The sequence below is a fragment of the Tiliqua scincoides genome, chromosome 4, assembly GCF_035046505.1.
Source record: "Tiliqua scincoides isolate rTilSci1 chromosome 4, rTilSci1.hap2, whole genome shotgun sequence".
Taxonomy (NCBI): domain Eukaryota; kingdom Metazoa; phylum Chordata; class Lepidosauria; order Squamata; family Scincidae; genus Tiliqua; species Tiliqua scincoides.
In genome coordinates this window covers 106,486,730-106,500,944 of record NC_089824.1, presented here as the reverse complement: position 1 = coordinate 106,500,944, position 14,215 = coordinate 106,486,730, and the positions used below count along the sequence as shown (strand labels likewise).

At 47.3% G+C, this 14,215-nt stretch overlaps 1 protein-coding gene across 1 annotated transcript; it reads right to left on the bottom strand.

The window, feature by feature from the left end:
• Positions 1-784: 784 nt before the first annotated feature.
• Positions 785-13,431, bottom strand: PCDH1 (protocadherin 1). The gene is made up of 2 exons (XM_066625579.1): positions 12,637-13,431; positions 785-3,055 (listed from the first exon to the last, which is right to left on the bottom strand). Exons 1-2 carry the CDS (start codon positions 13,429-13,431, stop codon positions 785-787), a joined length of 3,066 nt encoding a protein of 1,021 aa, XP_066481676.1.
• Between the last annotated feature and the right edge of the window lie 784 nt (positions 13,432-14,215).

The window sequence follows — 14,215 nt, the reverse complement described above, 5'->3', positions numbered from 1 at the left end:
CTCCCCAAAGTTGCCAAGTGCCCCCATCATGCAGCAGATACTTCCCTTTGCTTCAAACACAGCAAAAAAAAGAAAGACTGCACCTAACAGCAGTACCTCTGCCAGGCATGCACACAATGCTGAAAGATATATCCTTTTGCATGCACAGATCGCCTTCAGGGCAGAAGCTCACTCAAGACAGCAGAGAATCCCTGCATCACCCCAGCTGCAGAAGCAGACTATTTCCACATGCAGAAACCTTATAGCCACACCTTGCAATCTTACCACTTGAAAGATTTTGGCCTATTCCATTATCAACACTTAGTTTTATTGGGTTCCTGCAGCAGAAGTTAGATACCCCTCGTTGTTTTTGCCTGGGGGTTGAGTATTTGGATGGAAGAGTGAGTGAAGCTTAAAGTACATATACATTACCCTATGCATGCCCATATGCATGCCCTCCAAGTTCTTCATACTACAGTGAGGACCAAATTCAACGGGTTGAATTAAATGCACCCTGCTGCCAAAGGCTCCAGAACACACTGGCAGATCACAGGCCCCACCCTTCAAAGGAACCTGCCCTTCCCAAGAACAGTAGTTCATTGTTGCAAATGCCACTTGTCAGCTCTGATTTCTCAAGCCAAGTAGTCCCCTCCCCACTCCCATAGTTATTTCCCCAATTTGCTGGGCTAGCAGGCTGCCTCTTTCCTGAGCAGTCCTGTGGGTGCAACTTGCATCTGGACACCTGCAGGCTCCAGCCTGCATCAGGCCAAGGGTCAAGGCCTATTCATGCAGAGTGGGGTCCAAGTCACTCCCATACCTCCGTCCATATGGCCCTGGTGTGGCGTGAGGGGGTGGCGGGAGGGTGCAGCACAAGCTCTCCTACCTGCTTATTGGTGTATTTCTGAGGGTTTGTGCGGTAGCTGTAGTCTGAATACTGCTCTGAGCCTGTGGAATTGCTGTCCCCTGTGCCCACAAAGGTATTGGTGGCTGGCAGGTCCTGAACCACCTGGTGCTTCTTGGAGGCAGATGGTGACTGTGGCTGGAGCTGGATGGAAGGCAGAGGAGAGTTGGAGCGGTAGTGGCGGCCCAAGTCAGGGCTGCCAGGTGGATAGTTAAGGGGTAGATGGATTCGGGGGCTGTCACTAACTGAATCGTTCATAAGGTTGAACTTGAGGGATTTCTGCAGGCCTGTCTCTTCCTCATCTTCTGCTGGTTTGGGTGGCTTGGGTGATTTGCTCTTTTTCACCTTGTTCTTGACTTTGTTGCCTTTGCTTCCTTGCTTGGGAGCATACAGGTCCTTAGTTTCTTTCTTGCCAGCCTGGTAGCCACTCTTGGCCTCCTTTTGACGACAGTATCGCACCAGAACCACAAGCACAATAACCAGGGTGACAGCGACTATACCTGCAATGACACCAAAGAGGATGTTGCTGCGCTGTTTGCTGCGCTCATACTCAGGGTCACCAGCAATGTCAATGTCAATGGGTGTGTCCAAACTGTGTCCCACCAGGGTCTCCAGCAGTGTGCGGTTGGCTAGCGTCTCATTGACATAGAAATGGATCAAAGCTGTGCCATGGCGAGAGGGCTTGCCCTTGTCATTTACACGCACCACCAGGCGGTGAAGCCCATGATGCTTGCGGAGAATTTCCTTTTCCAGTGTGATGTTTCCACTCTGATGTGAAATCTTGAAGAGTTCAAAGGGGTTTCCACCAGTAATGCTGTACTGCAGCTCAGCATTGTTTCCAGAGTCAATGTCTTCAGCCCCAACATTCATTACTTGCTGTCCAGGGCTAGTGTGGGGTAGAATATGTTTGTAGGAAGCATTGGATGGAGAGATTATGACAGGGGCATTGTCATTCTCGTCTAGCACATTGATTGTCACCCCCACATAAGCAGATCTGGGTGGGTCACCCCCATCCACAGCTTTGAGTCGGAAGGTGTAAGTGCTCTGCCGCTCACGGTCAAAGGAGATACTGGAGAGGATGGTACCAGTACCATTCTGGATGACAAAGTCACCATAGTCCTGCTCCACTGACAGCTGAATGCGAGCATTTTCACCTTTGTCTGCATCAATGACTGTCACCATGCCTACAGGGCTCAAGGGCGGCATGTTTTCCATGACAGAGAAGTTGTAGCCACTTAGCATGAACTTCGGGTCATTGTCATTGCGGTCCATGACATTGATGGCAACTGAAGCGGTACCCTTCCGGCTAGGACTACCTTTATCAGCTGCGACCACCAAGAATTCATAGCGCTCTCGCTGCTCCCGGTCCAGCACAGTCTTCACCCGGATCTCACCAGACTCTGGATCAATGGAGAAGATGCCTTTGGACGAAGGCTCTGCTACTAAGGAGTACACCAGCTTAGCATTAGATCCGCTATCTGCATCCGAGGCACTCACTTCTACCACCAAGTCATCTGGGGAATTGTTTTCAGGAAAGGCCACCTCTGTTGAACTCTGACTGAAGACTGGGTCATTGTCATTGACATCCACTACCTGTACCTTGAGGGAGTTGGTGCTGGAAAGAGGTGGGTTGCCAGAATCCACAGCCACAATCTCAATGGTGTACTCTTTCACTGCCTCATAGTCTAGTGGTGTAGTAGTCTGCAGGAAATACTTCTTTTTGCTGTCACTGCCTGTGTCACTAGCTTGTCGCAGCTGGAAGGGTACATCACCAGCCACTACACAAGTCACAACAGCATTCTCGCCTTCATCCCGATCAGAAACCTGCACCAGAGCCACAGGTGTCTCTACTGGCACATCTTCAGAGATATTGGCCATGCCATCCTGGTGGGTAACCAAGCCTATGCCACGGATTTCAATGGATGGTGCATTGTCATTCATGTCTCTGACACTGATCGCAACCTGGGCACGGGCAGTTTTGGGATTGGCCCCCTTATCCTTGGCCAGCACTGAGAACTTGAGCACACTGATGTCCTCACGGTCAACAGGACCCTGTACAGTGATGAGTCCGGTGGTTTTGTCAAGGCGCAATAGGCGGCGAACCACATCTGAGGCTTGGTGGAAGGAATAGTCAATCTCAGCATTAGCACCTTGGTCAGAATCATTGGCTTTCACCTGCAATGAGAGGAGGAGACAGTAAGCTGATAGGTTTATTACTCCTGAGAAAACTAGATGATGTAATACTTCACCAGTCACACAATTTCTATATTGTACTGTGTGACAATCTAGGATACTGAATAAACTATTTGAACTTAAGTTTGCCATTCTCCTATGCCTACCTCTCACAAGAAATCTCTAAATCCTAAGGGTAACCACAGTTTTCCTGAGAATGTCCCATCACCAGATTTCACAGAGACTCCTGTAGACTATTTAAAGAGAAAGTGTGGTATAGCATATAGACAGGTGAATTAGGGAGCCTGAATTCAATCAAATCCAACAGTGGTAACCCACATGATTTGAAAAACTCCACAAACAGGAAATAAAGGCAATAGTTAAACCCTTCCTGCAAGTGGCTCAAAAATAAACTGCCACTGAACCTGGAGGCTCCATTTAACTGTCATACCTGATGGCAATCTTGTCCTCCATGAACTTGCACAGTCCCCTTTTAAACCTATGCAAGCTAACGTCCACTCATCTGCAGCTAGTGAATTGTAAAGGTTACCTGTTCATTGTGTGAAGTGCTCCGTCTATCCTAAATCTCCTATTGATCAATTTCATTGGGTGACCCCATTCAAGTGATGTGAGAGAGACGCAAAGGTATGTAATGATATTTTCTCTACACCCAGGCATAATTTTATAAGTCATTATCATATGTCACCCTTCAACTTTTTTTCTAAACGTTTGTTTAGAACATTTTTTCCCTTACCTTGAGGAAACCTCCAATGACTCTCCCCCACACCGCAGAACAACATGCACACCCCACTGAAACGGCTGCATCAGTGCTGGAAAGTTGGATATGACTGAGCCCTCAAATACTTTAGCATTTCATTGCAGGATAGTTCCAAATCCTTCACCACGGCTACTCTTTGCTGAACCTTTTCCAACTGAACAATCTGTTTTATTATTTGGGGCTACCTGGACTATACACAGTGACTTTGGGCCAATTATTTGTTCTCAGTCTAACCAACCTCACACAATTGTGGGGATACAAGAGGACAATCTCTCAGTTGTCCTTAGAGCTATATAAATGCAATAATAAAAGTTATTCTACACCACATCCAACTCTAGTCTGTACTGACAACGAACATACAAGCAAAACCCACTATCCAGTACTACAAAACATTACAAAATACACAACAGTCTCACATTAAACTCCCAAGTCTATGTCACACAACTCCTGCAGAAGCTCCCAAAAGCACCTAGACTCTTCCTGTTCTTGGCCCAAAGCCCTGATGATGCAGAATGAAAGCATTTCTCTTTCCGTGATTTTCTGGTGGAACTGGTTTGGCTGGTCTAGAGAGGCCTCCTCTCCCACTCTGCTATGCAAGGAATTTGCCAAGAAAAGCAACCTAAAAACACAGCCAGCAAGTTCCTGACTCCCAGAAACAGGAAGGAAGTGGGACCATGCTGAAGGCAATTTGCAGAGCAACTCCTCCTGGAGCTGAGTGTTAGCGATTCATTCACAAACATTAAAGCACTGAATACTCTGCATGATTCTTTGGCCAGAGACATTGGAGCAAACAAGATTAACACCCATCCTCCTCTGCTTCTGAGATGGCACCACAAAGCTAGGCTGAAGCTCACTTTGTTCCTCCAGTCACACAACTGTCACAGGGCAGGGTGTGTGTGTGCATGCATTTTCTTGCTGAATCACATTGGTTATAACAGGGGTCTGAAAATCAGCCATTGGAGGGCCCCATATCCTCAGATCCCAGATCCATGGATTCACTTATCCATGGATTGAGCCCGCAGCCCCCCATGCACAGGCCCCCCATGTGTGTCACCTCTGGAGAGTCCTCTGAGCCCAGCAAAAAAAGCCTCTTCCTGTTTCTCCATGAAACTGGAAGCGGCATTTTAAATGCCTTATAAGGCATTGGGAGGCCCAGGGAAGCCTCCTAATACCCTGTTGTTGTTGGCATCCTTCAGTCTCGGAAGACTATGGTGTCACGCTCTGAATGGTGGTTCTGGAACAGAGTGTCCTCTCCAGTGCACGAAGCCTGGGTAGATGGGACTCGTCAGCCTGGGAAGGCAGCTCAACTGAGAGAAGGAAAACTCTGATCCCTAATACCCTATAAGGTATTAAAAATGTCATTTCCAGTTTCATGGAGAAAATGAAGCAGCTTTTTTTTTTTTTTAACTGCTGAACTCAGAGGATCCTCTGGAAGTGTGCGGTATCCGTGGTTTCAGGTGACCGCGGATATCGGGGTACACCTATATCAGCAAAACTTAGGGTAAGCTAGACAATGTCTAGTTTGGGACTTGCATTTACTCTAAGAGTTGCACCAGGGCCTGATGCAAAGTAGAATCACAGCATAGAAGTAGGGTACATTTAGTTCTTTACCTGTGCATCATTTTCCTGCTGAAAGTTACCCCCCAAAATGGCTATTTAACCCCAAAGTCACCACTTGCTACAATGTTGCCTTTAGGAGACCATAAAAGCTGGGGGGGGGGGTTTACCTGCATGCTATGGTCTCCATCTGGATCAGGTTGTTGCATGACTGCTACTTTAGAATAAAAACAAGCCCCTAGCTAGACAATTATGCATGTAATGTCGTGTCTAGCCTGGCTCTTAGTCAAAAGAATGAACCTTTGGGTCAGAACAGACATTGTGTTAGTTGCGTGAAATCTTGCAGGTTTCTTGTGTGAGTTTAACCATCTAGGTGTCTAGGTGTATGTTTTTTCTGCTCAATTTTCTCGTGCATCAGCTACCTTCTACATCTGTCTATCTGTTTAACCAAACAGTCATGTGTATTACTTGTGCTTTCCCAGTGCGCACTCTCACTTTTGCTTTCTTTCTCTCTGGCAGTGATACTCCTGGTGCTTTGACAATGGTTCTAGCCTCATCTCGCCACTCTGCCAGTGTCTGCAGTAGGTCTGAGTCAAGGACAAAAAAGTAGTAGCAACTGCTCATGCAAGGACAACCAAGTCCTCCACTTGCTCTGCTTCTAGGTGGCATAGCCAGGGAGATGGTGCTGTTCCACTTAGAAAAAAGTGCCAGTGAGGAAGGGGTGGTGGTGAGCAGCCAGAAATTGCAAGTATCATCTGCCCCCTGTCTCTTGGACACACAACCTGCTTGCTTGTTTGCAGAGTGAGTAACAGGAAGTCTTAGCTGCTCGCAGGAGCAGCTGTTATTCCTCTGTTTGTTCACTCTCCCTTTTACACTGAGGTGGGCCCAATTCCCAAATGCTGTGTCACCATGAGGAAGCGCTCAAGTGTGCATGTAAAATGGACTGAGGAATAAAAAAGTCATGTTGCACAAGCCAAACAGGTCTATGTCTGGTCAGTGTCAGGACAGGCGACTGCCTAAGGAACTTCTGCAATGGCCTTATGTTCCATGATGGAGGAGAGACAGGATATCAAGGCAATTCATAAATAAGAGGATGAGACAACTGCTTCCTTGCTTGACTAGCCATTTCCACCCAATTTTATGCCTCTAGGCACCATGATTTTGTGAACTGGATTCAATGGTCAACCCCCACCCCTGGGTGAGGATGAGCAAGCCTCATCCTGTGAACTAGAGTGCATCTTTGTATCACAAGAGCTGAAATAGCCAAACAGAAAGGATACCTTTCTATCCACCACCTTTCTGCCATCAGAAGTTGAATAGTAAAGCATCTATTGAGCTGAAGAGCCAAGCAGGGCAAGAACAGATTTCCTTCTGGCTACTGTATCAGCTGGGTTGCCAGTGGGTAAGGTCTTAGGCTGAACACTCCTTTTATTCTAGATCAGTGGTTCCCAAACTGGTGGGTTGTGACCCACCAGAGGAACAGGAAATGAGCATTCCACTTTAAGGGATGTGGCCCGGGAATGGGTACCCCAATGGCGCCACAACAATCATGGTGCTGCGGGGACCATGGGGCATTTAAATGTAATCTGGGCTTTGCAAAGCCTCTTGGAGGTTCCTGGTGGCTCACAGCTGCCTCTGCAAGCTTCCCCGCTGCTGCACTGTGCTCCGATTGCTGATCGGAGCTCTCTTCCAGTTTGCCTCTAATAGCAAACTGAAGTGAGCTCTGATCAGCAATCGAAGCTCAGTGCAGCAGCAGGAAGGCTTTCAGAAAGGGCTGCGATCCTCCAGAACTCTCCCTCCAGGAGGCTTCATGACCCCCCTAGTTATGTTTAAATGCCACTGGGTCCCCACAGTGCCATGATCGCTGCAGTGCCATTGGGTCACACCCCCTACTCCTGCCATGTCCCCGCAACAACTTACATTGTTCCCAACTTCCTCTGAGGAGTTTGGGGACCACTGTTCTAGATCTTTCTTCCACTTTGTGAATAAAGAAACTCTAACAAAGCAGCTGAGGATTCTGTGCTTCTTCAAGCAACTGCTGCTCACAAAGCACAGAAAAGCTTTGAATTGGTCCTCCTTAGTTCCAAACTCAAACCAAAGCAAGCCATTAGTCCAGGGAAATGTGGACAGTGGTCTGAGGCTGCAGAGTTGAGGAGAGAGAAGGAACCAGGGAAAAGGGGGAGCAAGTCCCAAAAGCAGGTGGACATGGGGAGGCACAAAATTAAGAGAGATCTCTAGCCTGCCTACAAGACAGTACAGGTGTCATGTGTTATCTACAGGGGTTCCTGGAATCCCTGTGGATAATGAAGTATATGGGTCTTGACACCTTTAACCCTGCAGGGGCCCGTGGATGGCTTCACTGGGCCTTATAAGGCCTTATAAGGCCCTAAAATATCACTTCCAATTTTCCCCCGAAAACCGGAAGTGACCTTCTAAGGCAGGGGTCTCCAAACTTTTTGGCCAGAGGGCCGCATCAAATATCTGGCATGGTGTTGAGGGCCAGAAAAAAATTTAAATATAAAATTTAACAAGGATCTGTCCTGCGACCGGTGCTTTTCAACCTCTTCATAAATGACCTGGAGACAGGGGTGAGCAGTGAGGTGGCTAAGTTTGCAGACGACACCAAACTTTTCCGAGTGGTGAAGACCAGAAGTGATTGTGAGGAGCTCCAGAAGGATCTCTCCAAACTGGCAGAATGGGCAGCAAAATGGCAGATGCATTTCAATGTAAGTAAGTGTAAAGTCATGCACATTGAGGCAAAAAATCAAAACTTCACATATAGGCTAATGGGTTCTGAGACAGATCAGGAGAGAGATCTTGGGGTGGTGGTGGACAACTCGATGAAAGTGTTAATCCAATGTACGGCGGCAGTAAAGAAGGCCAATTCGATGCTTGGGATCATTAAAAAAGGTATTGAGAACAAAACAGCTAATATTATAATGCCATTGTACAAATCGATTGTAAGGCCACACCTGGAGTATTGTGTCCAGTTCTGGTCGCCACATCTCAAAAAGGACATAGTGGAAATGGAAAAGGTGCAAAAGAGAGAGACTAAGATGATTACTGGGCTGGGGCACCTTCCTTAAGAGAAAAGGCTATGGCGTTTGAGCCTCTTCAGCCTAGAAAAGAGACGCCTGAGGGAGGACATGATTGAGACATACAAAATTATGCATGGGAAGGATAAAGTGGATAGAGAGATGCTCTTTACACTCTCACATAACACCAGAACCAGGGGACATCCACTAAAATTGAGTGTTGGGAGGATTAGGACAGACAAAAGAAAATATTTCTTTACTCAGCGTGTGGTTGGTCTGTGGAACTCCTTGCCGCAGGATGTGGTGAAGGCATCTGGCCTGGATGCCTTTAAAAGGGGATTGGACAAGTTTCTGGAGGAAAAATCCATTATGGGTTACAAGCCATGATGTGTATGTGCAACCTCCTGATTTTAGAAATGGGCTATGTCAGAATGTCAATGCAAGGGAGGGCACCAGAATGCAGGCACCAGAATGCAGAATCTGGTGTGCTCCCTGGGGCATTTGGTGGGCCGCTGTGAGATACAGGAAGCTGAACTAGATGGGCTTATGGCCTGATCCAGTGGGCTGTTCTTATGTTCTTAGAGATGGAACTTATATGAGTGTATAAATGAATGAATGGGCTCATTCACTGAACCTCTCTGGCCCTCAGAACACCCTCCAGACACAACCAGTGCACAGCTCTGGTCATGTTCAGTTGAGTGGGCCAGAGGCTTTCAGGGGACATAAGGCTGGCTGCGGGCCAGACAGAGGCTTGCCACAGGCTGCATCTGGCCCCTGGGCCGGGGTTTGGAAACCTGTTCTAAGGTCTCCTGAAGGCCTCAGAACACCCTTCAGAGAATACAGGAGCACAGCTCCCATAATGAAGGGTTCATGTTGGAGCAACCCCGCAGGTTCAGGACCCAAGGATAATCAAACCCCCGGGTCCAAAAACCACGAGTAATGACTGCCTACTGTACAGCTTTCATCAGAATACTGTGTTAGAAAGATTTATTATTTAAAGATTCAGTTGAAAACATTTTTAAAAACAGAGAAGAAATAAACTAGCAGAGCAGGCTATGGCAAGAACACCATACTATAAAATGCAAGGAAGAAAAACTGTGAGATGCAAATTCCCCTCTCCTCTTCTCCTAGCCAGTCAGGCATATATGGCATGCATGCATCTCTACATCCCCAGAATTTTATGATGGACTTTAATTATGGCACTTAAAGAGTGAGGTATAAATAAATACACTACAACCTTGGGTATAAGGCAGGACTGTCCATATGGTGGATTCATCCTGTGGGCTGAATCCATCCCTCGGGTGAGCCGAATGCTCTGTTCTGCTGGAGAGCCTCCCGTCCATACCGCCAATCTACCCTAAACTGCATCAGCCAGCTTCTGGGTCAGTTGCTCCAGGTTTTGCACCTGGATTTCTAGGCAGATGCAGCTGGTCCCGTGCAGTTTGGGGGGGAGATAGGCAGTAGGGTACGGAGGCTCCGTGGCAGAACAGAGCATTCCGTTCGTGCTGGGGAAGTCTTTTTTGGAACACAGCGGTCTCCACTTTGGAGACTGGTGGTATAATCACTACTGAGACAGCATGTTTGAAACACTATAAACACTTAAAATGTAACATATAGATGCTAAGTATTAGTATTATTACTACAGGTGTTCCCTGGTACCTGTAGTTCTGGTATCCACGGATCCGCTTATCTGCAGTTCCCTGCACCTCCCTCCCACGCTCATAACCTTTGTTTATGTTCATTACAGTCATGTGAAATGTCTCTTGCTTTAACCAAATAAGCAGGCACAGCAGTTTTAACATTTCAGTAGCTGCTAGTTGTTCCATTGGTGGAAATGTCAATTTCTTTTACTACTATAAGTTTCAGGACATTATTAAGTGCCCAGTCCTATACTTACCGTCCATCATCATGTCCAACACCCCACTGATGCTGACTGCCATTAAAGCAGTTGGCACAAGTCATAAAAGACGTTTAGACAGCAAGCTACAGGCATTCCCTGGTATCTGTGAATCAGCTTATCCATGGTTCCCCACTGACCCCCACGCCCATTACCTTTGTTTATGTTCGTAACAGTCATGTGAAATGGCTGTGGCTTTAACCAAACAAGCAGCCTCTTGCAATTACAGTATGTGTCTTGCTTTAGCAGACAAACAAGCAGGGAGGCTAGAAGGGAGAGTGAATGTTAACTTCCTGCTTCCTAGTAACATTCACTCTCCCTTCTAGCCTGCCTGCCTGCTTGTCCGCTAAAGCAAAAGACATACAATAATTGCAAGAGGCTGAGTATATGCTTGTTTGGTTAAAGCAAGAGACATTTTGTGTGACTGTAATGAACATAAAAATGGGTTCCGGAGGGGAGTGGAGATAGGGTTCCCCCTTATCAGCGGTTTCCAGTGTCTATGTGTGCGTGTGGGGTGTGTGTGTGTGTGTGTGTGTGTGTGTGTGGGTGTGTGTGTCAGGAACATATCCCCAGCAGATACTGAGGGATGCCTGTACTGTTAAAAGTAGACATTGGTCTTTCATACTCAAAGGAAGAGAGAAAGCAAACAAAAGGCATGCCCATTGCTCAGGAGTTATTCACTCCTCAAAGCCCTATCCAAAGAAATCACCCTCCATGTTCAATGCTTGTTTTTTCAAAGGGTTGCCTAACATTTGCTTGCCTCAAAACAGTCTGTTCTCTACTTGTATCCTCTTCTTCCTTGTCATTTTACATAAAAACATAAGAGCCCTTCTGGATCAGGCCAAAAGGTCCATCTAATCCAGCTTCCTGTATCTCACAGTGGCCCACCAGATGCATCAGGGAGCATCAGGAGATGCCTCTTCATTTTGTTAGATGCAGAATTAGGTTGTCAAATGTTATCTTCAGATTTCAGCACCATACCATTCATGGAGAAGGTGATTTTTCTCTCTTCCCCCGCCTTCATGAAGAAGTTATGGCAAATGGAGACACCTTGACCCATTCCCCTAGGCTTAGGCTGCTGCACTACCAGCCAGAATAGTACACCCTCATAAGAATAAAAAAAAACAAAAACTAACAGCTACAATCTACCACAAATTTACCCAACAGATAAGTGTACACACATGCTGGTACTGAAACAAGCAATTGCAGATAAAAAGACATCACCTTTTCAGCCTGCTTCCTCAGTGCAGTGGGGCTGACTTTAGCCTTTTGTTAGGACAGTGTGTGGCACGGAAAAATTTACCAGATGCTCCAGCCAGGAGGCACCACACTATGTCAGTCATGAGGAAGGAGTGACCAGATGTAATCTGATTCACGGTAAGACTTCGAAATGGAAAGGACTGTTTCCTGATCCTGTGGATGTGTCATAGCACAAGCCTCCCAAGATTACTCAGTCTATGTTCCAGAATTCAAACCTTCCAGCCCCTGGCAGCCTACCTGGGAGAAAGGCGACCCCCAAATCCTGTCATTGCCTTTCAGGCCTGAACACCCACATTTCAACGATTAGGAAGACAGATATTTACTATACCTTGCTGTCTTTGCGATGTGCTTGATTAGGGGAGGGGAGATTCATGCAGTTTCTCTCACCAAATTCTGAAGTGGTACAGTCCCAACAGGCCACGGGATTTTCTAAATGTGTTAGCTAACACATATGACTGGAAGACGCAGACTGTCTCTCTACCCTACCAACTCTAGTTAGCCTTCACTTCCCTGTGAAAATCCTTGCTAATCTAGGTCTTAAATCTCCACACCTCTTTTCAGTTCCCAAGCTCATCAAATTGCAATGAGGTTTATTTTATGGGGAACCAGCAGCATACATCTGATGGTATATAAAAACCTCTAGAACTTCTGAAAAGAACAGAAAAGAATATAAAGTCTGTTTCTATTCCATTGTGTTTTATCTGGATTATTTTATTATAAGTTGCCTTTGACAACATTTTTGGTGGAAAGGCAGGAAATAAATATCTTAGGGCCCAATCTTATACAACTCTCCAGTGCCAACACAGACCCAAGGTGGAAACAAACATTCCCTTATCTTGAAGAGGACTCAGGCCCCCACTGCAGGATGCAGAGCATGCCCTATTGGTATGACTGCATCAGCACTGGAAAGTTGGATAGGATTGGGCCCAGAAACTAGTAGCGAATCCAAACCACCAGAAGAGCAGTTCTCCTTCCTGTTTTGCAAGCTGGAAAAGCATTCAGCAGTCCCAGTCCAGAGACAATGTCCCTTGACTGTCCTACTGAAGAAGAGACTCACCTGCAGCACAGAGTGACCCATGGGGCTGTTCTCTGAGAGTTCAGCCTCATATAAGGGCTTCTCAAACTTGGGTGCATTGTCATTCATGTCCAGGATGGTGATGCGCAGCAGGGCACTGCTAGCACGTGGTGGGCTGCCCCCATCCTGCACTTTGATGGTGAGATCATAGGACTCCAGCTGCTCCCGGTCCAGGTTCCCCATGACAATCAACTGTGGCACTTTCCCATCTTGGTCCTCGGCCACCTGCAAGCCAAACAGCTTGTGGGCATCTGAACCAGGCATGAGCTCGTAGGAAGCCACCCCATTGGCACCAGCATCACGGTCCATAGCCACTGGAATGGGGAAGAGCGCACCAATATTGGTGTTCTCAGGGATGGCTAGTGTGATGACAGGAGAGGCAAAGTTGGGGGTGTTGTCATTGATGTCCAGCACCTCGATCTGTCCCTCCAGCAGGCGGGGACTATTGCTCATCAGGTCCGTGATAGAAACCTCAAACTCGAGAAAACAAGGATCCCCTGGGAACAGCTGCTGGCACTCTCGCAGGTTCTCCCGGTCAATGGAGGTTTCTGTGGTGTAGATGTCACCGGTCTTGCCATCCACACGGAGATAGGGGGCCCCCACCTCCAGCTTATACAGGTGCCCCACGTCTGGGAAGCCATAATCCGCAGCCAGGCTTCCAATGAGCGTGTTGGGTGGCTGCTCCTCCTGTACTTTGTAGACCACACGTGTCCCGGAGCCCAGGCACGGAAGCTGAAGGAAGAGCCACAGGCCCAGGCAGGAAACCAGCTGCTGCATTCCGAACTGTGGCGAGGCTGAAAGAAAGCAAAGACAGCAGAGCATTAGAAAGACCGTGGTTCCTTTTTCTACCCTTTACATGAGGCAGGACATCAGTTACTGTACGGAGCAGGCAAATACCCATACACGCCTAGCTGCCTCCTAGAAACAGATGAACTGTTCCCAGCCTTGGAGGTGCCTGAATAAATCACCCCAGCCCCGATACCAGACTTGCCTCACCTGCCTGTCACCATAGGAACAGCACCTCCCATTGCTCCACACCTTAGTCACTACAGGAAGAATGGTAATTTCTTGGCTGAAATACAAAGAGGGAGGTATCTGTCTGCAACAGTCCTGTGTACTTTAACCAGGCAAATAGTCCCAGCACAGAGAGATACAAAGAGTACCGACAATGTAGACTATGCCAGGCACAACTACATGGTGTGTGTGTGTGTGTGTGTGTGTGTGTGTTTTCTCCACAGAAACACCATGGACTCCTGCAAACACCTAACCTAGTCAAGGAAGCACACCCACTCCGCAAACACTGTACATACATAACCCAATATTACACATTACTCTCACTCAAGCACTCACACAAAACACATCCTAGGTAAGTCTCTTATGCTGCACATATTGTACAATTCAAATGCTGTCTGCCATGAAGCAGGTCTCATAAAAAAAAGTTTCAATGGCCAGTACTGAGCAATCATGGGAGACTGGCCTCATAAGTTGCAGGTAGGAATGTAGGCAGGGGGTAGGGGTTTATGACACAGCAGCAACAGCATAGGCCATATTGTCCCCAAAC

What these genes read in the sequence shown, in the direction of transcription:
- PCDH1 (XM_066625579.1), bottom strand. Translation starts at nt 13,431, where the DNA reads ATGCAGCAGCTGGTTTCCTGCCTGGGCCTGTGGCTCTTCCTTCAGCTT. An exon ending in TGGGTCACTCTGTGCTGCAG is followed by an intron (nt 3,056 to 12,636) that starts GTGAGTCTCTTC and finishes CTCTCATTGCAG; the next exon opens with GTGAAAGCCAATGATTCTGA.